The sequence below is a fragment of the Echinococcus granulosus genome (assembly GCF_000524195.1).
Source record: "Echinococcus granulosus chromosome Unknown EG_S00068, whole genome shotgun sequence".
Lineage (NCBI taxonomy): Eukaryota > Metazoa > Platyhelminthes > Cestoda > Cyclophyllidea > Taeniidae > Echinococcus > Echinococcus granulosus.
In genome coordinates, this window is record NW_020170448.1 from 350,937 (window position 1) to 373,270 (window position 22,334).

A 22,334-nucleotide genomic window follows, 5' to 3' on the forward strand; every position below is an offset into this window, starting at 1 on the left:
TCACAGTTAAGCGACGAAACCCTAGTGCCCTGAAATTTTAAAAGACACCACGACCAAGTAAAAACATCACGTCGCCCATTCGACATCGTGTCCCGATGTGCCGTTACCATTGACCATCTTTGGGACAAATTAGGACATGCCAGCACCCTATGAACAAATTCCGTAACACTTTCGAAAGGAGCTCTTTCGATGTGGTACTAAAATGTATCAAGGTATTGGTGCACCAACACGAGTGCCACGGACCATGAATAATGGGGATGGATGTAGAAACATAGATGGGGAAATGGGAATGAGATACTAGGCGTCATTCAGCCAGTACCGTGCTGGGAGGCGGCGCGAATAGAAGTGGTGCAAAGCGGGAAGGCGAGAAGGGAATCTACGAAATTGGGCAGGGGAGACCATAGTCGTTGGCACAGGAAGACAAAGGCGGTGAGTAGGTGCTCGCCCATGAGCCAGACAGCTGGGGAGTGGGGCGAGTCCGTGTCGCCTGTTTGGTCGTGCAGGTGCGTCAGCAGTGCACAGACCGCCGACTGAGCGATGTCGGTGGCGCTGCGGTCACCTCTGCTACTCGTCCCTTCGTCTCCTCCACTCTGCAGTCGCGCTAGTCCGCGGTTGGCGTCTGCACTATCGCCTCCCGCCACGCCTCCACGTGAGATCTGCCACTCCTCTACCAGCCCAATCAAACAGTTCGTCATTTCGCAGAATCTGTGGAGTTGACGTGTACAGAGCCTCAGTGAAGGCAGCAGTGACGGCAAGTGACCATATCAAAGCACATCATACGAATTCTCCTGCTCAATTTTTAAGAATTTCTTAGCCGGTCTCACCAACGGATGAACTCACAGTGTTTCGCATCAACAGATTTCACTACACCTACTCGACAAATGCTAGCTCTGCGTTTTTGTGACCTCTCCACCCTACCCGCTTAGTAATAATGACAAACGCACAGAGTCCCAATGTGCAGCAATGCCAGGTGCAGTAGTAGGAACCAACCTCTCAAACTGCGAGACCGTTCATTCATTCGATGGAATTCAGTGCAAAGTGCAAAAAAGGGAAGTGTGAATGAGTGGTTGTAAGGGAAGTGGAAATCTGCAATGCTCACTTGGTCACAAAATTTGCTTCCTTTTGAGAGATGCCCGAGATGTGGGTCAGCACCTCCCATTTAGTGATGAGAACTTGTAGGCAATTGAGAAAAGCATGAATTTGTGGTGCTTTCTTCTGCGACGAACTGCACGCCTTCAAATCCTCCACTGAAAGGAGGAGCTTCAGGCTCAAATGGAGGAGTAGAAGCACCCCAGTCAGCTGAGTGGACGCAGTACAATTGTCAGCACAAACGTCCGAAGGACTAAAACGGTCAGGCATTTTGATGACCATGTTTCGTATCAAAACAGGACACATTGGCACTAGGAAGACACACCAGGTCTGCACTTGATATCCACAAATATGAATATGATTTGAACTAATCAAAAGGATTAACTTGATGATTTAGACTGTTGAGACACCACAAGCTACTGCGACGACTACGACAAATCATGGACATAAGCACATCAAGCTGAATGCCCTAAGGTCATTTGACTGTCAGGTGAACCCACCTCAAATCAAGCACGGCAAACCAGTGCATTACATCAGCCAGCAGTATGGCAGGAGAGTCCGAGGCGCTAGATAAGTAGGCACTCCTCCTCTGGTTTGAGCGAATTGAAGGCTCACTACTGCTCCTATTATCAGCAGCGGAGACGATTTTTATCCATCTGGCGTAGGCGTAAGCAAAGAGTGGGAGGAGCTTTTTGCATGAAAGACAGGTGGGTACTAGCCAAGAGCCACTATTGCCAAACCGAGAATTCGCCTGTGTCTCAACTTTGAAGCCATCCTCAAAAACCTCACAAATACGCATCATTCGAGTCTCAAAATCAGTTGGAATCGTGGGAAGATTGCATCTGGAGGGATCTAAAACCATGCAATTTTATCCGTAGGCCATAAGTACCTCCAGCGTTCAACACCCTCAACAATGACATTTTAAACAACCCATTATAACTGCCAAATTTCCATCTCTACCAAAGACAAACTAACTTGTCTGTAGCAGAATCCACAAGCACTTGTCAATTAAACTGATGACAGTCACAAAGGGAGGGGGTGACTGCAACTGGGAGGCCGGCTCTGAGGATGAGACTGATGATGGTAACGATGAGCACGTGGAGACGATGGACAGATGGTAGAGCAGAGCCCGAAGCAGGGGTCTGCAGAGCGTCCTCGTCCGCACCTGCCCAATCTCTTCCATAGACATCAAAGATGTGCTGGATTCACCAATAGGCCTCTCAGACATCCAGCACACGAATGTTGCGTCGACAATACTTGAAAGAGATCCATTAATTGACCACAGCCTTAACAGCTCTTCGCAATAGCTCACGGTCTCTTTAAATCCGTTCGAATTAACTGAATCTGCACGGAAAAATTTAAGTCCACTACTATACCAAATCAAGCGGCATCAACCAAAGCAGGGAGACAGGATGCACTCACCCCAACAGTCCACCGCACAGCAGCCCTCCAAGTCGCTCAAGAGACTGCAAATCCGCCAAACAAAGCCCCTGACAGGTCCCTCGCACTCAGTCAGCTTTGCAAAGGCGTCAGACACTTCAGCGTCAGTACTCTGTCTCGTGCCGAAAACCTGTTTCCAAAGATGGCAGGAAGTGATACTGTTTACAATAGCTCCAATGGCGCAGCTGGCCACAGGCAGAACGCCAGTCATGAGCAGGGAATAGGCACGCGATGGAGTGCTGGTAGATGGTTCAACAGGTTGGTCCTCCTTTGTGGCGGTGGATGCAGGCACTTCATGTTCATCCGCAAAATCCACAGCAATAAGCAAGTCCACACAGAGGCTGACGAATGCCCGTCGTTGGGCAACAATCTCCGGAGTTGAAGTGCACATGGAGAAGAGAGATGGATCAAGAGTCGCAGTGAAAGTGTATGTCTTTGTGTAGTTTTCACCAACATGAGAGGCAAGAGAAAGGAGTCTGCAAGGTTAGCGAATATGAAAAAGTCAGCATTTTATAATCACACATTACACAATTGTGCAGGACTTACCTGAAGAAATCCACAAACACCAAATCAGAGGTGTTTGTAATGTCATTGGGTCGAAGACGCAGCTTAATCTTTGCGAGGTTGTCGGGTAACAGTCGAGCATGGCTATGTTGCTTCAGAAGGAAAATTCGACAGCCTTCCATGAAACGTCGCAGATTTTCCGAGCACTAAATGAAAATAACACAGACGCATCTGTTGGGGCTTGTTTTATTCTTTCCTGGAGGTAGACTAAGCTTTTGGAGCAAGAGCTCACCGATATGAGTTTCTGTTTATCTTCAACTGCATCGTACCAGCAGACAATGGAGATGGTCAGAGCCACAAGTTTGTCGACATGCTCTGCCAAGTGTACATCCGTCGGCGGGTTGTCCCAGCACACGCGAGATAGCATGTAGGACAATGCCACCAGCACAGAGCAACGAACTGATTGGGGAGGCGTAGTTATGAACTAAAAAATACAAGCGACAAGTCATTTTAGGAGGTAGTTTAGCAAACTATGAATTCAAAGGTGAGGAATGTGCACCCACTTCGGTAAGGATTGACAATACACATGCTGTGGGCTGCCAAACTGCCCATGGAAAGCCCTCGAGTAGTCCGCAACGTTCTGCGTGTGTAGCACAGGCTTGATTCAGTTGATCAAGCAAGTGCACTTCAGTGAGGTTAAAGGGCTTACAGAAGATGCGTGTCACGAAGGCGTTAAGAAATGCGTTGAACAACCGCGGAAGTTCGATTGTCTCCCTAGCTGCATGCATGAAAGTAGCTTATTTTTTCCACGGGAGATATTACTAATATTATCAATACGAGATATGCTTACATGCATAAAGATCAGCGATTATATCGGCCAACTTCGTCAAGCCGCGTTGAAGTATTCCACCATCATTCGGGGATGCGTCAGCATCGATCACTCGTGGCCAGAAGTAATTCAGCACGCTTTGCATCAAAATGTTGTGGGCTAAAAATAGGCATTCAGTCTGGTGATTAGTATGTGATCCGGCCACCACAACGGTGCGAGAAGACTTCCAGTCCTTCCATACACTTCTAACTTATGACGCCTTTAGGAGTAGGTGTGACAGTATGCCAGGATGTATGCGCAGTGCAGAAGAAATTCGATCTGCTGAATACTTTCAAAATTTACCGATTTGCAGAGGCAAGTGGTCCAACTCAACACATCGACTCAACTTCACTCCCAACTGTTGATTTAGCGTGCCCAGACATTCAATGATGGCTCCTTTTGTGCTGGCAGAGAGATCGCGGCCATCGTAGGCAAGTGATGCACGCTCATTCGCCTTCTCCAAGAAGTGTCTTATCTGTAGTGATAAATATGTGCTTATGAAGAACAGGAAAAGGGAAAAAGTATAATTAAAGACATTCTTGAAGCGCTCACATCATCGGTTGAGAGTGGATATACAAAATGGGTAGAAAAGTTATTGCAAATCGCCACTTTTGTCAGATTCCACAACTCCTCTTGAGTGGATGGATTTTGAGCTAAAATAAACGATTGTACTTAAACAGAGAAGTGGAAGGAAGTAACGATAGAATGGATTTCAAATTATTCGGTACCCTTGAATGCATTCTCCAAGAGATGAATGACTGTATGTGGGAAGTTGAACTCGAAATACGACACCACTTGTCCGCGAATCAACTATGGACGGGAAGAGACAGAGAGGAGAGCTCAAAAAGCATTTATTATTATTATGCAAAGAGAGTTGACCAACCTCAACGAGATCCTTAGATGCATCATCGTGGTTGGATTGTGTGTTAACTGCAACTAAACAGTGGAATGCTTCTATAATGAGGTTGTCCAGCTGTGCAGCCCCACCGAATTTTGCGGCACTTTTGGCTGGAGGAGAATGAGGAGATGGATCCTCCGTTTTATCTCCCAGTAAAGGCGGAAACTGAAGGACCAAATAGTAATACTCCAGTACTAATTCAAAAGGCCACATCTAACCAGATGATCAACAAAGTCCATGCGATTTTCGCTGAAAGGGTGACCCAAAGTGAGTACCTTTGTTAGCAGATCATGCGCGATTTGAGCACCGCACTGTTGTACAATCAGTGGCAAACAACGATACACAGACAGGAAGTGTTTTACTCGGCCTCCTGGTTTGGCTTGCAGTGAGGCCTCAAGCAGACGGGGCCACAGTTTGGCAAGCAATTGCAGGAGTTGGCGCGAACCCGTCAATGCGTCCAGCACCATCTCATAGCCGCAGTCGCCAGAAGAGAGCAGATTTTCGGCTGTAAATGTAGTACAAAAAAGGCACTTGCCTTGCGGTTTAATGGATAGTAGAATTACATATAGAGAGGGGAGAATTCAACTTAAGAGCGAGGACTTACCCATTATATCCACGCATTGAGAAAGCACTACCTTTGTTGGTGGAAAGGCATACGCGGGTCCAGAGGAAATTTGACAGAGGAGATGAAATATGCTGATGAGCTGTTCTGTGCAATCATGCATGTGTGCTTTTTTCACTTTTTCTGGTCCAAAAATCCGCCTAGAAGGCAAAAAATACACAAGCCCAGGTGCCTCGAAAGCCGAGTAGGAGGGCAGGGTTTCATGTCATGTGACCGATCGTTTACGGCTCATGATGGATCACATGTAACAAAATGATGTTTGACTAATTATGAGGGAGCTTCAGTTACTATGCTGTATTTCCAATTGATGCGATGGCTCTCCGGCATCCCAGCTTTTCTACACACCACCAATTATTCTTCTCACACTAGTGAACGTATAGGCAACTAGAACTTAGGGGTGGGGATCACCAGCGAATAACCACCGCAAAAGAGTTTTCCCAGCCTACTGAAGCACAGAGACCAGTCGGAAAGAGGAGAGAACCCAACCACTGGTTCCACGCATTACACCCTCCCCAGGCTCATCCACGCGCGGCACGGAGGGGGGAAGAAGATCAGCCGCGGCGATAGACTGACGACAGGAGACCGTAGTGACGGCGCTAAACGCAGCACTCCATGCCTCCTCCACAAGACCTGCAATCCTCCGTCTGACCTCCGTGTTCTCTGCTTCCACAGTCACATCCAGTTGGGCTGTTTGATAGTTCTGAGTGATTCGCGCACCACCTTTGCAGGACCTTGAGGTCATCACGGGAATAGGGATGACTACAACAGCAATGGATGGGGTGAAAAGATCCATCAAGCATTAGCACGCGACTGATTGACACCTAGTCGCCTTAGAGGACGTACAAAGACAAAATATGGGCGTGAATAGTGCCCGTTGGGATTTTTGCTACGTACGGAGTGAAAACCGACAGAGTGCAGTAGCAGACAAATATGATCGCTTGAACACTAGGCATTAGAACAAAGAGTGACATTTTTGTATGGGTAACATGAGCAAAAACAACTCGATTTAGTGACTCTAACACAATAATTAACTGAAATTAATCACCGTAATGAATAGATAAGATGCATGAAGGGGCATAGCAAAAAAGAGTAGCTCACATGGTTGACATTCAACAACTTCTGATTGATGACAAGTGATAGATTTGTACAGGCGTGGTAGAAGGCCTTCTCGTTGTTTTTTGTGGAGGTTTTGAAGCTCCCTGTCCCTCTCTGTGGCCATTAAAGCCACATTCTTTAAACTTTCGACGCACACCTAAGTATGGAGAATGCCCTAACACATCACATGAACTTGGGGCCAGAAATCAAATTTGAGGCAAGATTGTACTCCACTTACTTGAACCAGTGCGTACCATCTATCCGGTCGTATATCAAGTGGCCCATACATGCTAGTCTCGTCAAATCCACATTGTTGAACGTTTGGTGGATCCAACCTTCGCACCGAGAACTTCAACATGGATCGGTCAACAACATCTTGAAGCGGTTTTTGGAAGACCGTGATCACACGATTGTAAAAGGAGGAGAGAAATGGAAACAACAAATCAGGAGAAAATTTCAAAAATGTACTTTTTATCCAGTTGTCCAAAAGAACCTTTCTTCACCTGAGGGATTTTCGAACAAAAAAGATGGAAATTGGATGAGTTTCATTATCCCCCTCTAACCCAATGTTGTGAGGATCTCCAAAATCTGCACTGTTGTAAGCCATGAAGTAATACAACGCACACATGACAGTCGTGCATTGACTCGGGATGGATTTCTGAAACAGGAGTTATCTGCTACTGCTACTTGGGGCTTTCCTACGTCTTCTTCGACTGATGCAACAGTACAGTGTTGCACAGTGTTAGCAGTTCATACAATGGGATCCACTCCGAACGACCTTACAATAGACATCTCGAGCCTCCCGCTTAAAACACTTACTTTTACGTGTTTGCCCCAGCCCTCTTTATCACCAAGTGTAAGTGCAGATTTAGTCACATGATCCATAAGGACATGGCTATTTACTACCCTTTCACCCGTTCGTCTTTCCAGTTCTAATGGAAATGATAAAGCGAAAAGCATAGTTTAATTATTAAGGCTGGAAATGACAAAACGCAGTGATCTATAGCAGTAAAACTAATGAGGCCCTCACTCTAAAGCGTACGGACCCGGAAACCAAATCACTGAGGAAAAAGTGGACATCTAATAGGCTTTAATTTCCTACCTTCCTTTACGGGCCTATGTGTGCCACGAAGAAAATGCCACCGGTCGATTTCAGCATAAATCTTCGATGCAATTGAGTCCAAGCTCACACTCTGTAGAGCTGAGTTTACCTTCAAGTAGAGAATGTGGATAAATCGACTATAGTCCACTTACATTGAAGGACTTAAGCCTCTCCAACATCGTGCACACATTCAATGTGTCGGGAGTTCGATACGCCACTGCTTGTTCCAGATCAGAGAGCAGACTGGTGGTCATTCGAAGCAATCTGAGCCGATGTAAATAATCAAGTACACAGTGAACCCAAACTATTGGAAACACATATTAGAGAGGTGAATGATGAACATACGAGACAGCATTGCTGCTGTGAAGGCCGTAGGGATCGACAACATCATCTTGAGAGTCGCGTTTGAGCCAGTAACGCAGTGCCTCTCGCAGACGGCAGAGAAACGTATCCAAAACAGACGATCGAATCCCAGTGTTGTAGTTAACTGAGAGATTGTGTTTATCCCAACTGAGAGTTCGTAGAAGCAGAAATCCAGGTGGAAAGCAGCTAGAAACAGGAAACTTCCTCAAAAATCCTCGACAACAGCTACAGACCCTTTTCAACAACACATTAGAAACGGATATTTGGATGGCGATGGATACGATCGGGCGGCATTTAAAAGGCAACAAAGTGAATAGGAGGAATCAAACTGTCAGGAAAATGAGTATTGGGGTCGTTGGAGCATGCTAGAGCTTCTTAAGTACTTTCGCTAACAAGAAACGAGATGAATGAAGACCATTGAACCCCAAAAGAGGATCCATAGCTTAGCTGCACATAGACTCATAAGCTCAATAAGGTCTGCATACGATACACACTGCTTGGAGAGATTGATTGAGGGGTCACCAGCAGTACGAGAGAAGGCAAAGCAGTGAGTAATGGCCAGCTGGAGAAGAAGGAAGAAGGCGGGATGATGAAGAGGACAGACGACGAGAGCAGACACGGCTTGCACGAGTGGAAGATGCCGAGTTAATCGCCCCAGGTTCTCTTCGGCTGAAGTGGAGGTCAAAAGACCCGCCTCGATCTGTGAGTAGAACAGGCGAATCATAGCAATCTTGGGTCATAAATGAGGAAACAGCCAATGACAAAAATAGCACGCTTCGTAAGATATTTATGCAGAGTCCAGAAGACATTTTACGCGGTTCAAGTAACACCCTTTACTGGCAAATAAACAATCTTAAGAATGGCAAACTAACTTACAAAGACAGATGTGACACATTTTTCTCCATCACTTGTATCTTTAGAACCTGAACGCGAATAATCCACAGCCAATATTATGCTCCTGTTCCATGTAATTGTATCCACCACATCGTCCCACAAGCTATATTCTCCGAACATATCCCCAGCGTTACAATCAGCTCCAATCAAATAGGCGATCAACCAAAACGGTCCCTCATCGTCCTCAGACGCTCTTCGAAGGAGGTCTTGAATCATCGCAAGTCGCACAGCTCCTTCAGATTCATCGCTATCAGTTGCTACGGCAGCAGCAGAAGAGCGAAAGAGGGGTGTGTAGAATCGAAATCCTTCGGCAGGAATGAGAATGGAGAGACCCTCGGCCCAGGAAGATGCCGTTATGCGACAGTTTTGATACAAGGGGTTAGTAAAGCCCTCAGCAGAGGTACCTTCTAATGTTTTGGAGGCAATATCAGACCTCTCTTCGGCTATTTTTTTCTATTGAAGAGTGGGAAAGAATCCGAGTAAAAGAAATTACGAAATCAAAAAAGAAGGACAAAAGATTAGTTTAAATCGTAAATAGGATGCTACTTTATGCTGCAACAAAAACTGTCCGAAAATGCTGACAAAGCAGTATTCTTAACAGCTCCCTGACAGCAATTTACCCTAAGACTTCTGCAAGAAAAGCACATCAGCCTACTACAACTTTCTTACCAATGAGGATGGACGAAAAACGTCTATTATAGGGTGCTGCCACCAATGAGCAGTTTTTGATTGTTTTGGATAAGGAAACGACTCCTCAACCCAAAACGCAGTCTTTAAAAGATTCTCCAAAAGCCAGATAGCCTGAGGCGGAAGACAACGACCACCCGTCAGCACAAAAGAAAAAGTTGACAAGATCACCGCTTGCAAAAGTGAGTGCTTCTCATCCTCACCAGCGCAACCGATGCTTGCGTTTAACGTGGCACCAAGGAATGCCTCCAGAACCGGTCCTCTGGGTATCCCCCTTCTCGCCGTCTCATTTTTCGCCTCCTTATGCCTCCAAAATCTCAAGCCCCATTTGCCCCACAAGTACGACATAAAGGACTCATTCACATATTCGACTTCGTCCAACTTGAGCATACAGTGGACGAACTCCTTAAACGACTCACAAGGTACAGAAGAGTGATATTTCCTCTTCTCTGCCTCATGACAAATGGAGAGCCGACTAAAGGCCTCAATAGCAAGCGCGAAGTGACCTAAAGAGGCCAAATTCAGTAAAGCCCGACAAGCATCACGATCTGTGGGTAATGGCGGTCTGGGTTGTTGGCGTAATTGAAATTCGATGATGAGGAAAGTGGTTAGGGGATTCTGCGACTGGTCAGTAGCGTTGAGAAGACGTGAGAGAGCCTCAGTGGAAGGCTCCAAGTGGAGACGAAGTATAAGCTCCATAGTCCAGTGGTAGATTGAAGCCGATTCAGAGTCAAAAGGCACAGGAGGATAAGTGGTACTTGAGGAGGGGATTCTGGGTGGAGATAGGGAGGAACTGCGTCGAGAATGGGTTGGAGATCTTCTGGGTAAAACGCTTTTAGCGTAGTATTTTAATGTCTCTGAAAGCCTCAAAACAGGCTGACGATGTGATTCTAGAATGCGGCGCTGAAATGCAGTGGCAACTGCGACTGCAGCCCACGCCTGTATTTGTGCCGAAATAAAGTATTCTCCTGTCTATAAATCAGGTTGATAATTAATATAGAGGCCTTACAGTGTTGTTCACAGCTTCCCATGGAAGAATGTTGAGCAATTTCTGCGAAATTTGACTTCGAAGAGAGGTGAGGGGAAGCAATTCACTCGTGGGGTGGCCACCAATCCAACAGAATAACCTGTCGAGATCATCTGCATTTGGTGTGAATGGGGTTGGGGGGAGTGCATCAATCAGATCCAAAAGAAGCTAAAAAAGAAAGGTTCATCACAAAAAAACGATAGCTACCTCCGCAGAAACATTGCATGAGGAGAGATCCGGTCTCTGTGGGATATTGGTAGAAACAGCAGTCGTGGTATCGAGTTGAACAGCAGAGGTGATAATTAGGTCCAGTAGGTGTTGAAAAGCGAATGCTGGATGAGCTGAGACTATCGCCATTATTTGGGCACGGCCGCAAATGGTGGATATCGGGATTGCATCAAATGATAGTTTTGACCCGTCACACTCCTCATTTCCGGATTGAAGCGTAGGCACAGTGCACAACTAGAAAACGGAGGAAAGATTGAATTCGATAATATAATTGGGAATCGTAGAAATGTGATGATGGTGGTAGTGGTGGTGTCCCTAACCCTGAATAAAATATCAAGTATCCGCCCCACAAGCAGCCTCTCCACGACAGGAATGCCACTTGACAGCCACAAATGGGTCGGTTCCTGGTCATCAGGAGGGGGCGGTGGGCGACACTCCTGAGAGGCGATTTGTCCCAAAACTGTGATGAAGGGATCTGCGAGACATCCTTGATCAATCAGCGCGGCTCGAAGTAATTCTACCACCTCCACTCCGTCCATTTTTCCCTCCTCTGTGACAGTTTCATCCATGGGTTGCATGTCCTCGCTGTGAACGAGGAATCTGGTATCACAAAAGTCGCCTTCCACATCACCCGCGTGTGGGGAGATGGCCGAGATGAGGAGGAGGTAAAATCGAAGTTTGGCACGAGAAGAGAAGAGATGCAAGGGACTCATTCGGGCGAAGCGACGCCAACATGTGAGTTTGGTTGCAAATGAAGCCGCATTTGAGAGGAGCAAGCTTGTCACACGCAGGCAAAGCTCGTCATACTGAGCAAGAATAACCTTCACATCGGTTGAATCGTGACCATGGAGGTTGGGATAGAGACTGGGTAGGGGGGGATTTGAGGATGGAGCAATCGCACGATTAATAAGAGACCACAAACCCGAGAGAAGAGTACTGATTACGGCTGTAATCTGTTTGACCAATTTCCGTTGAAATCGGGGAACGTCCTCACGAGGTGTTTGCAAGAAGTCCGCAGCTTGCTCGAGTGTTGTAATCAACCAATTAGCGAAGGAGAATAGAACTACGTGGTTATTTTGCGTACCAATTTCATCGCAATGGGAATTAAGGAACTCGATCAAACCGGGCATATCGACCTGGTCAATGAGAGCGCTAACACCCTTCACATCAAAAATGTCCTGCTTCAGGTCAAATCGGCCTGACAACAAACTCGAGTTGGCATGTTTCTCGGAAGTCGAGGAGGTGGCCGACCATTCCACATCACTCTCCCCGTCGGAATCGACAACAGTCCATTTTTGCTCGCCATCTCCACTAGAGGTATCCAAGTTCCGTAAAACAGCAGACTTTTGAAGGTTGGATTCCCCAGGATGATTTATTTGAAACCCCTTCCTGCGGAGATAAAAATCAGGCTAAATTTTCAGATGCACCAACTTGGACATCACATTGCACAATTAAAAGAAGACAATTGCTTGGGTAGGTGAAGGTCTTACATTAAAAGGCTCCAATGAGGAAAACAGCACTCCTCACAGACCTGCAGTTCGTTGACTTTTGATCGTAACTCCGCTAGGCATACCGCGAAAGTTTTGGCAGGCAAGCGAATGCTCGATTTAAAGTACTAGCGATTCACGATACATCTTTTAATAAAGCCCTTCATTCCTTGCAGAGCAGAGAAGCATACCGATTGAACGCAATTACACCCAATTCAGAAGAAAAAACGAGCACTCACTTGAGTATTCGAAGACACAATGCAAACAGAGTTCCACGAGCTTCCACCTCTGGTTCAGAAAGGAAGTCCAAAGAGCGCCCTTCAACCCGAAACCATGCTATATCGAGCACCGGTGGTTGCAGCAGAGCACACAACGAAGAGCCAATCGCGGGCGGAGTGTAAGTGATGTTGAACGGCACTCGTAGCAGCTGCATCATTACGTAGACGTGATCCTTGAGCCGGCATTGGCGGACAAGTCGGCCAGTCTAGGGGAACAAGCACACAAAAGGGATAACGCAAATGAAAAAAAAAAAAAACATGAATGGTGGAGAATAAAGAAAACGAATACAAGAAGAAATCTTACAATGCACGTGATCCATCCAATGAGGTCATCGATAAGCTCATGTTGCGCGACTGTTCCGGTCTCAGCGACATCAATGAAGGTAAGCTGACGCAGGCAGGTGAAGAGAACTGAGGTGACAGCACGAAGAAGCTTTATTTGTCGTTCCAGTTCTGGGTCAAGATTACGTTCCGGTAGAACTAAAACATTCAATAACAAGAACCTTCCCGATGAGACCAAATTTGATATTATTGGATAGCAATGCTTTCTAAAGTCGATAGGCTTTTACGCAGGTGTACGAAAAAAAACTTACGAATTACGGGTTCGTTGGGAGAGAAGTTTTCGAATGCCGGGCATTGTCTCAAAATCTGGGCCAGGTAGGACTCGATTTCTAGCCTACATTAAGCGTAAGGGAAACGATGCATTATAAATAGGTACGGTAGGCAAAAAACACCACAAAACAACAGAGGCAGGAGGGAGTTCGACCAAATTTAAAACAATGGATTTTTGCCACCGAATATTCTTGACGGAGGTAAACAGGCCAGTGGTAGGATTGCAGGCCTACCTGGAGATCGCGACTTTAAACGAGGTCATGGATAGTTGATCAAGTAGGTAGCTTCTTAGTTCCTTCTGCAAGGATTCGAGATGACCCAGCTGATTGCTATCGAGTTTGGCAGTTTCATAGTCGTATTTCAGAGAGACTTCACAGCCATCGCGACATATCCCCTAAGAAAGATGCTACATTCGTGATATACCCTACTTTTATGGGGGAATCATGGTCATTTGGAATTGCAGATTTTACATTGTTTACTCATGCTCAAGAGCTCCACAGTGCAATTAACGATTAAATAGTAGACATTGAATAATTAAAGCCATTTAGGAACGTGAGAACTAACAATCAGCTAGCAGCAACTTCACCAACGTCGCATTTGAATGCATCAGCAAAGTGAGTGCCAAGATTTGAAAGTAAGGTAGCGTTAGCTGGCAAGGTGAAAATGTAATGTTACAACACTGAGACGGAACTTACTTTTAGAGCATCACAGTTTTTCTCCACTTTCCAAATAGTCTTCTCGACATCCGAAATCCCAAGCAGCTTACGATCTAATGTATCTTTGGCAGATTTCCAGACTAGCTGATTTTGAGCATAGACTGAGATAAGAAGAAGGAGTGGATGCCCATTAGACGATCCAAACCCCATAGCAAATGGTTCCAGTAGTAAGTCATCACTTTCGATGGAAGATCTTGGGGGAATAACATCGCAACAGACTTCCTAGTAGGAAACGAGAATTAGGCATGGTGATTGAGGGTAATGCTACCCACTTTACAAATCCATAATAAAGCATAACAAATGCTTTTAAAAGGGCAAAAAAATACTTTCAACTTGCCTCTAAAAACTCATTCTCAAGTATCGAAATCATGTCAGCAGATGGGTTGGAATAAAAGTTTTTAAGTTCATCTACACTATAACATTGAGGTAAGGTATATTCATAATAAGTCTCTTTCAGAACAGATGAGATCATAAGTGGTGGAGCAGAGCTCGAAACTGCCCCATGCGGCTTTGGTTCTTCACATACAGCATTTACAAGCGCATCAGACAGTGCTCGGTAAGAAAAATATTTGGTGATATCGTAAGAGTCTGTCCCGTCCTCGGGATAAGAAATTTCATTTGATGATTCATTAGTCGAAGATTCGTGTGAGTTTACTACATCATTGCACAAATGACACGCCTCGACCTCTTTCGACAATTCCTCAGGGGAACTAATGGATTCATCCTTTTTATGTTTTTGTTCAGCTATCAATGGCAATGGGTCAGTAACAACGGGAAGTGAATCTATGTCTTTGTATTTCTAAAAATTGCCATTTTGGATCAAATATATTAACAAACTTCTGATGCACGCGACGGCCTCTTCCTTACTGCCTCAGCCATTGGTCGCGTAAAACCAAAAATACCGCGGTTGCATCAGCTGATATACATACTTTAAAGCCAACCCAAAAAACGAATGTGAATCAGAAAATAAATAATGGCAGAATAGTTTTACTCTGCTGCCCAAATAATAACTTAATTTGTACATTTTTGCTTGACTAAACTATAAAAAATTTAAAAAGCGCAGAATAGATTGCGTCATAAAGGATGATTTTAATGAAGATAAAAAACGAAAGTTTTCGACACATTTTTGACCCGGCCATGCAGGAAATTTATGAGAGCGCGCTAGACTACTGTTAGACACAGTAAACGCTCCTGATTCAAAAGCAGGATCCCACCTGCTTGCTCGCACGCCGCCAGTACTAACATGAAACGCACGTGACCTATGCGCACGCACCAAGATAGTCCAAAGCACCCAGATGAACCGCCTAAGGCGTCCGCAGTCAGACCACACCACCTGAAGTGATAATCGACAACCCAACGCAAAGGAGGCGGAACAAGTCACATAGGAGCCATGAGTGGGAAAGTCACTTTCATCAATAAACCGCGGCCTTAGAGAGATTAAAATAAGAATCAGGAAACTGAAGAATCTCTCAAAGTCACTTCAAATCCGCAACTTCATGGAACTCCCGATTCGGTCTTCAACCTCAGGGCTCTGATCTCTCCTTGCTAGAGCTTGATAGCTTCTCCAATCGGCGTTGCCGAAGAACAGCAAGCTCTATTAAGGTATGAAAACATGAGTAAAAGCTATTGCAGACGCGTCACAAATTAGAACTGGATAATGTGATGCTAGGAACTGAGCAATGAACACGAATCTCGATTTAAGGGTAAAAATGGTCCAGAGACCTCATTTATCTAAACGCAATATACCCTGATCTCAATACCTACCAATTTCTTTCAAAGCCACCCACCTTCGGAAGTGAATGGCATACTGCATGATTATGAACAGACACAGTATTGAATCTTTGACCTATCCCACCTGAGGGACATTCTGTAAAATTTCGCAAAACATCGTAGTGTAAAATAATCCTTTCGAAAATTTTGTGTAATAAATTTACCTAAACCAGCTTTGTGGGCACAATGATCCTTCAAAGTTAGTAAATGCGTCCCAGTTTGATTTGAAAAAAAGTCGGAGCTGCAGGCAAGACAAAAATCACAGCTTACCATCAGAAGCTTCTGCAGCCCTCGGATCTGGCTTTACATCCCCTGAGTTGGTCAATTTTGCATCACTGTGGTTTCAAATAGCAAAAAGAAATGTAGATTACAGTAAAACCATTGCACCAATTAAACGAGCTCTCACAGTAGCGTAAAACAAAGTAACATAGATTCCAGAAAATAAGTAGCACTTTTGCACCGTGAATAGTAAACTAGATGAGTGACCGTGACCACGAGTCAGGCGCCACGGCCACTATCACCTCAAAAGATGAGCAAAGCGTGGCAGCTACTGTTTAGCTAGTACATAGAAAAAAACATTCCAAATTTGACCTCTACGAAGCGGGCGTACGAGGTGGGGAAACATTTAACGGTTGCAAGTTGGCACTTCACCTGTTTAAGGTGCCCTTTTCAATGCCTTGACTGCCACCGTTAGACACCGCATCACCTCTGAGAGGGTGGTCTTTTTGCGTGTCATGAGGAGGGATAAGTGGAGCCTGTGTAGTGGCTGCCAGGTAGGAATTCATCTGGACAATGGAGGCGTCGAGGAGGAGCTGAATACGCTGCAGCGTAGCGATGCGCGCCTCCACGCTGGCTCGTAATTCGCGCTCTGTGGTAGCCGACTGCGCCAGATCTACTGGCGCCTCGGGCATGGGCGCGGTGACACCAGGGAGGAATTGGTCACCTTTAAGGAAGTAGATATTTCTTTCAATGGATAGTGTTTCACTTGGTGCTGTTAATAAGCAACCTACGACGTCAACAAATTGTTGATACTCTGCCTAGATCCAGATTATTACAATTTTGAGCATTAGTGGCTTCGTAAAACTGCAATTAACTAGGGAGATTTGAGGCCTACGGAGGTGTCGGTAACCTAATAAGTCAGCAACTTATTGTACTTCTAACCAATCGTAGTGAAACTCCTATTCTACATGACGAAAAGTAGAATAGAAGCAATAATTTTATACGATGGATCAATGCATTAAGGGTTATACAGAATATTGGAATAACGAGCACCATTATTAACCAAAACAGGAGGGACTTGAGGGCCCCTCACTAGCCATAAGTGGCGCAATGAGGTCTTCAAATCACACGTCTTCTGTCTTGAAGTAGGGTTCGCCGCAATGTCAATTCAATTTCTGCTTCCATTAGTAAAGAGCAGAGCTTCATTAGACTGAGTGAATACACCTAAACATTTCTCCACAACTTCTCACTAAGTATCGTCCATCCCCTAGATAATTTGAGAAGTCAGAGAAGCTCGCGAAGTGTCGACATTCTGCCTACGGTGATGGTATAATCCTCGTTTCATTTAATTAATTAAAGGTAAAGTACAAGCAAAAGCACAAGTACAATCAACAGATTTATTGCTAAGTCACATTTTGGCGATTTTGTAGAAAACAAAAATTATCGTAAATAGGACTGGAGCGGAATATCTTCCAGACTTTCCATTCGGGGTAAGTAATGAAGACGGATCCACTACAAATGCTCCGAGACCTTTGTTTTGTTTTGATATGGATGGAGAATGAACTACATGGGCGATGCTCTGATACATTCCCGTCATTTAGGAAATAATCCTAGTCTCAAAGGTCTCATCAAATGCACGAATTAGATTGAAGGAATCGGACATCTGTCTTAGGAAACCAAATGCAATGTGTGGCCTAAGATTCGAGATTTTTCGCTCAGCATCACCAGGTATAAAAACAGCAGTAACAACAGAAAAGCAGTAATCGTAGCTTAAAAATCATGCCCTTTTAAATTAAACAGCGATAAAATTATGAAACCATAGATGTAAATGAGTGAAGTGATTTACAACGGTATCAAGTGGGCTTTACCGGTGGGCTGTAAGACTAGGGTTACCGTTGGATCATGAAACCAGCAATCAGTGAGTTTTCCAACATCACATGCCGATATGAGTTTCCTTTTATCCTTTTATCAGTGTATGAACACAATAGAAAAAGATGTGATATACCGGGAATAATAATCGGGGGAGTGGAAAACATTGAAGGCACGCCATTGCCGCTTTGATTCGTCTGAGCGACCCCTGAGAACTGTATATTTGGTGGGAAATATGTGAATGGACCCGTAGTCTAGAAAAATACAAGTACAAAAACAGCAGGAATCAAGTTTTAACATTAGAAAATATGTTAAACCCCATTTTACCATTGTGATAGACTTACACCAGAAGGCAGGGCCTGAACATTGGTCTCCACAGTATTTCCTCCAGACATATGTTGAATATCGATGCGGATTTGTGCAGTGCTTGCACTCCTTCGGTTCTGTACTTGATCTTGCTGCTGTTGTTGCGACTGTTGGCCTTGACTTGGTCTGGCGCCACGCCTTTGAGGTCGATTGGCTTGATCCGAATTACCTGGTCGACGAAGGATGTTGAGGCGGCAAGTGGGACAGGTTTGTTGACGCTGGAACCAGTTTCGAAGGCAGGTCGCGTGAAAGATATGGCCGCATGGGAGACGCTTTATGGTCCCCGGAGCGATGGTAGTTAGGGTGTCTGACTGCGGCATCATTTCCTCCCGACATATAATGCAAACAGCATCACTCGAAGCAGCCATATCAGCAGCATTGACATCGTGAAACACGCTATTCATTAGTCGAATAGCTCGTCGTGACATCACCAGATTCTGCAGGTAAAGAAAGCATAAATGCAATTATTTCACCGATATTGACTGTATGACAACTGAACATTATGATGACAACAACTTACCCTAATTGTCTTCTTTAGGAAACGTAGATTCAGGTAAATTGGTCGAATTATAAATAGTGGAAAAGGGTGATGTTTCCACAGTATCGGAGCGAACTCCAGGTAGAAGAAAACACGAAGCATTCCAACAAAAACATCAACATAAAGGAGATAGAGCGATTTCTGGTCCCATGGGGTATCACGCATCGAATCAAATACTTGAAGCCCGTAACGCATCATTGTGGAAATGAGTTCGAAAAATAGAATGTAATACTGTAAAAACCAGCAAAAGATATGAATAAATGGTAAATAGTTTGTTCATGGAAAAAAAGCGATGAAAGAACTTGCGATACCTCAGCGCCAACAGCAAGAGATGCCACGTTTTGCGTAGATACACCCCAGTAGAAATGAGAAATGTGGAAAATGTCAATTATCACCAATAATGCCATAAAGCCTACGAGATATTAAATAAGGAAGCCAGATTACTTATTGTTCGAACATGAAATGAAGCCCTGATAACAGGAGTTCGCTCCATCTAGGAACCATAATATTGTAAAGATACAGGCCTACAAGATCCACACGTCCTTCTAGCAGCCAGTGGAATCCTTTCATAAATATTATAACCGAGAACAAGAACAAAAACTTTGTACTGATATCCTCCTGAAAAAACGTGAAAAGCAGGCACATGTCGAATGACGTATACATTAAACGCGAAAATACGTTCTAAGAAATAGTAACTCATCGTAAGGCAGGAAATTACGTCTATCTCTGTTCTTCGAATGTCACCAAAGAAAATCCAGGCTGTTATTTTTGCAATGACAAGTAGAAAAGCAAAGCATTGTAGAACAATCAACTAAAAGTTTGTGAAGAGTTATGCCGCAGTACTGCAAAATATGGCTTGTGCTTCGTTAGAAAAACCACCGTTGGGTAGAATTGCTTCTTTTGATAATAAACATTAATAACAGTAAACGATGTCAGTGTAGATATCACAACAATGGCCGCAAAAAGACTGCGCATAATGGGATGGCCCGAAAACGACTCCGGTTAAAGCAAGCCGCTACACAAGTCAACCAATGAATTCAAGCCCTGTTGCGCAAAAATATGCAGATGATAAATTTAAACAAATAATGCTTAAGTTTTCATGTAAGGTAAATCAGCCTTTAAAAACACTGCGAGTAGTACTCTGGCCTAAATATAATTTTAAAAGGCTACAGTGTGGTTTGTTTATTATCTTTGCCTGCAGAATGACTACAAAATGTCAATCTACTGGTTTAAAAATCTTCGAAAACCAAGTGCCGTTGCTGTGTTTTTAATAATCTTTCAAGGCATGTCATGACATTTGCATCTTTAGCCTACTCTGCCCAATTTTGTTTGACCTAACTGGTAGAATTCCCAAACCGAAATATGCTCGTAAAAATAATTACAGTATGCTAAAACTTTCCTGGAGATGAGAGGAGACGTGTCACTAAAATAAAGCTTATTTTATTGGCTTATAAAAGGGCTAGGGGGATAGTGGCATGGTCAGAGTCCATGCTGTATCACCAAGACGATGTAAACTGATGATCAAGGTATACCACAGCTCCGCCCATCTTTAAAGCTTTGCACCTAGTACTCTTTTGACCAACATTCTACATTCCTTCGTAAAGCCTTTGTTGATTGACAGAATTACTATCGGTTTTAAGTCCTTTGAACGGTAAGTCTTCTTTACAAAGTAGTTCTGAAATGGGTGGCATAGGATTTGTCGAACTTGGCCTCTTGTAACTTGGCAAAAGTGTGCGAAACAAAAACAGCTACAAAACTTTTCTTGCTAGGATTTTACGCTGTTATAAGAATACGCCATTTCAAACTTTTCTCATGAATAACCAAACATGAATTAACTAAATTAATTTCTTAGGATTGTCATGAAATAACATCTGCATGCTAGTGTAGTGTTTTGTTGCCTAGTTTAACCGTACATTTGTTCGCCTCTGGTTTTCCTTTGGTCTATGCTACTTCCTTTGAGTCATGCTAATAGCCTCCCTTCACTACAACCAGTACTTTATTCGCCCTTATTCTATTAAATAAGTGTTCATTTGTCCCCATGGTTTGCTAAGTTCTTTACTTTATTTTTCAGTTGGGCGCAGCAAATTATCGAGGTTCAGTAAATGCAAAGAGGAAGAAAATGATCCAAGCCTCCATTGTTACTTCTCCCCAAATTAAATATCCCATTAATGGAATATAGAATGAGCACAAAAGCCGCAGCCATCGTATTATTTATCGATGTAACATAAGATGTTGTGGCGACTGATTGTGTTAGTTGTCTAGTGTCATCCCCTCTTTACACACTTACATGGTGTTTATCAAAGATTGTGTTACACCTAAGCAACCACATGGCACGAAGAGATATCAAATTTGCCACTCCGTAGCAGTGGTTTCTCGGGTGTACTCTGACAACTGACTAATAATGTCCCTATGAAGAGAGGGGATTCTTAACCTCATAAATAACAAAGGGACTCATTACACATGGCTTGAGGAGAAGGTCTTTTGGTAGGATTAGATCAATAAAAGGTGGACCAGCTTATCAACAACTTTATTTAATCTACTGTAGTGAAGTATGCGGGATTCCACATCCTAATGTCTTTTAACAACCACTGAAGCGAGCAGGTGAACGTGAGTGACTTAATGGAGAGGAAGAAAGAATTATGCTCCACTGACTATTCTCAGCTTTGTTCCCTTATCCCTTCGCCGGTGCACACCCTCCTCTCTCCTCTCCTCAACCCACATTTGCCCCAAGTACTGCACATATCGTCTCTTTTCGTCCATGGATTTTGACCAGACGATATCGCTTCTTCAAATGAAACACATGTATAAATTCTTTCAAATTTCAAGTAACTGAAGGTTGGAAATCAGTCTCCAGGCGCCTGAAACAGCTGTGATATGAGACGACCTCCCTTGTTTGTTCAGTTTGTCATAAATCCCCTTAACTTTTTAATGTTTGCAACCAGAACAAAAGATGAAAGGAGTTCTTGTTGTTTTTTTGGTATTAGCTTGCTGGAGTATTTAAGGCGGGCGTGGTTGCAAGCCTTAAGGGAGGTACTACTTCGTCCTCCGCAATTCCAACAATTTTCTGGTACAATGCGCTTCCAGGAGATTGCTCTTTACTAGGATTGCTCAATCAGATCTAAATAGGTATTAAAGGAAAAAAGAAAAATCAAATGTCTTTCTAAAGATTCATGAAGCGGTTAATGAAGCCAAAACGTTGGACAGATGTCGATGTTATCACTGCCTCGTTATCATCATCTAATTTAGTCATCACAGTATCTTACTTCAAATAGATTTCGCAAAACTTCGAAATTAATTTATTAATTTGTCGGTGCATGATACTACTGACAGAAGATGCTACTATTCAATAACAAAAGGTATCATAGAGCGTTCATTTTGCAGGTTAGTCAACTGACGTTTGCATCAAGGGGGAACTTATGTAGTGATAAAGCAGCTAAAGGTTTCTAGGAATCTACATTTTGTCATTCTCTCGCATACAAAGTGCACTGTTTTTAAAAGCGTTGTGTCTCTAGAAGGCAAGGAACATTCCAACCTTAGTCAACCCATTTTAGCTCACTTCCATTTTCTAGTGTTCATCCTATTTCTTATATTATTTCCTAGATAATGTGATTAACAAGAGATGATAAAAACCACTTGAAAGTGTTTCAGAAAAGAAATTTGGT

General features: G+C 44.0%; 2 protein-coding genes across 2 annotated transcripts; both read right to left on the reverse strand. All coding sequences in view use genetic code 11, as the record gives it.

Annotated features, from left to right (window-relative positions):
* Positions 1-308: 308 nt before the first annotated feature.
* On the reverse strand, positions 309-14,789 carry EGR_07050 (hypothetical protein; the record flags this gene model as incomplete). Its single annotated transcript, XM_024496299.1, has 33 exons — positions 309-705; positions 1,100-1,342; positions 1,590-1,941; positions 2,065-2,433; positions 2,512-3,005; positions 3,076-3,239; positions 3,326-3,517; positions 3,597-3,811; positions 3,884-4,021; positions 4,205-4,376; positions 4,454-4,554; positions 4,661-5,012; positions 5,075-5,304; positions 5,404-5,561; positions 5,868-6,180; positions 6,520-6,673; positions 6,755-6,891; positions 7,619-7,727; positions 7,771-7,882; positions 7,964-8,167; positions 8,467-8,681; positions 8,858-9,328; positions 9,734-10,501; positions 10,572-10,757; positions 10,797-11,051; positions 11,138-12,206; positions 12,544-12,788; positions 12,887-13,062; positions 13,176-13,258; positions 13,428-13,588; positions 13,890-14,132; positions 14,437-14,709; positions 14,748-14,789. The coding sequence occupies 33 exons, from the start codon at positions 14,787-14,789 to the stop codon at positions 309-311; spliced, it is 8,793 nt and encodes a 2,930-aa protein (XP_024349326.1).
* A 644-nt stretch (positions 14,790-15,433) lies between these two features.
* On the reverse strand, positions 15,434-19,647 carry EGR_07051 (E3 ubiquitin-protein ligase synoviolin; the record flags this gene model as incomplete). The annotated part of the gene is made up of 11 exons (XM_024496300.1): positions 15,434-15,504; positions 15,951-16,015; positions 16,332-16,623; positions 17,905-18,022; positions 18,113-18,571; positions 18,655-18,903; positions 18,984-19,084; positions 19,117-19,165; positions 19,201-19,353; positions 19,391-19,483; positions 19,516-19,647. The coding sequence occupies 11 exons, from the start codon at positions 19,645-19,647 to the stop codon at positions 15,434-15,436; spliced, it is 1,782 nt and encodes a 593-aa protein (XP_024349327.1).
* Between the last annotated feature and the right edge of the window lie 2,687 nt (positions 19,648-22,334).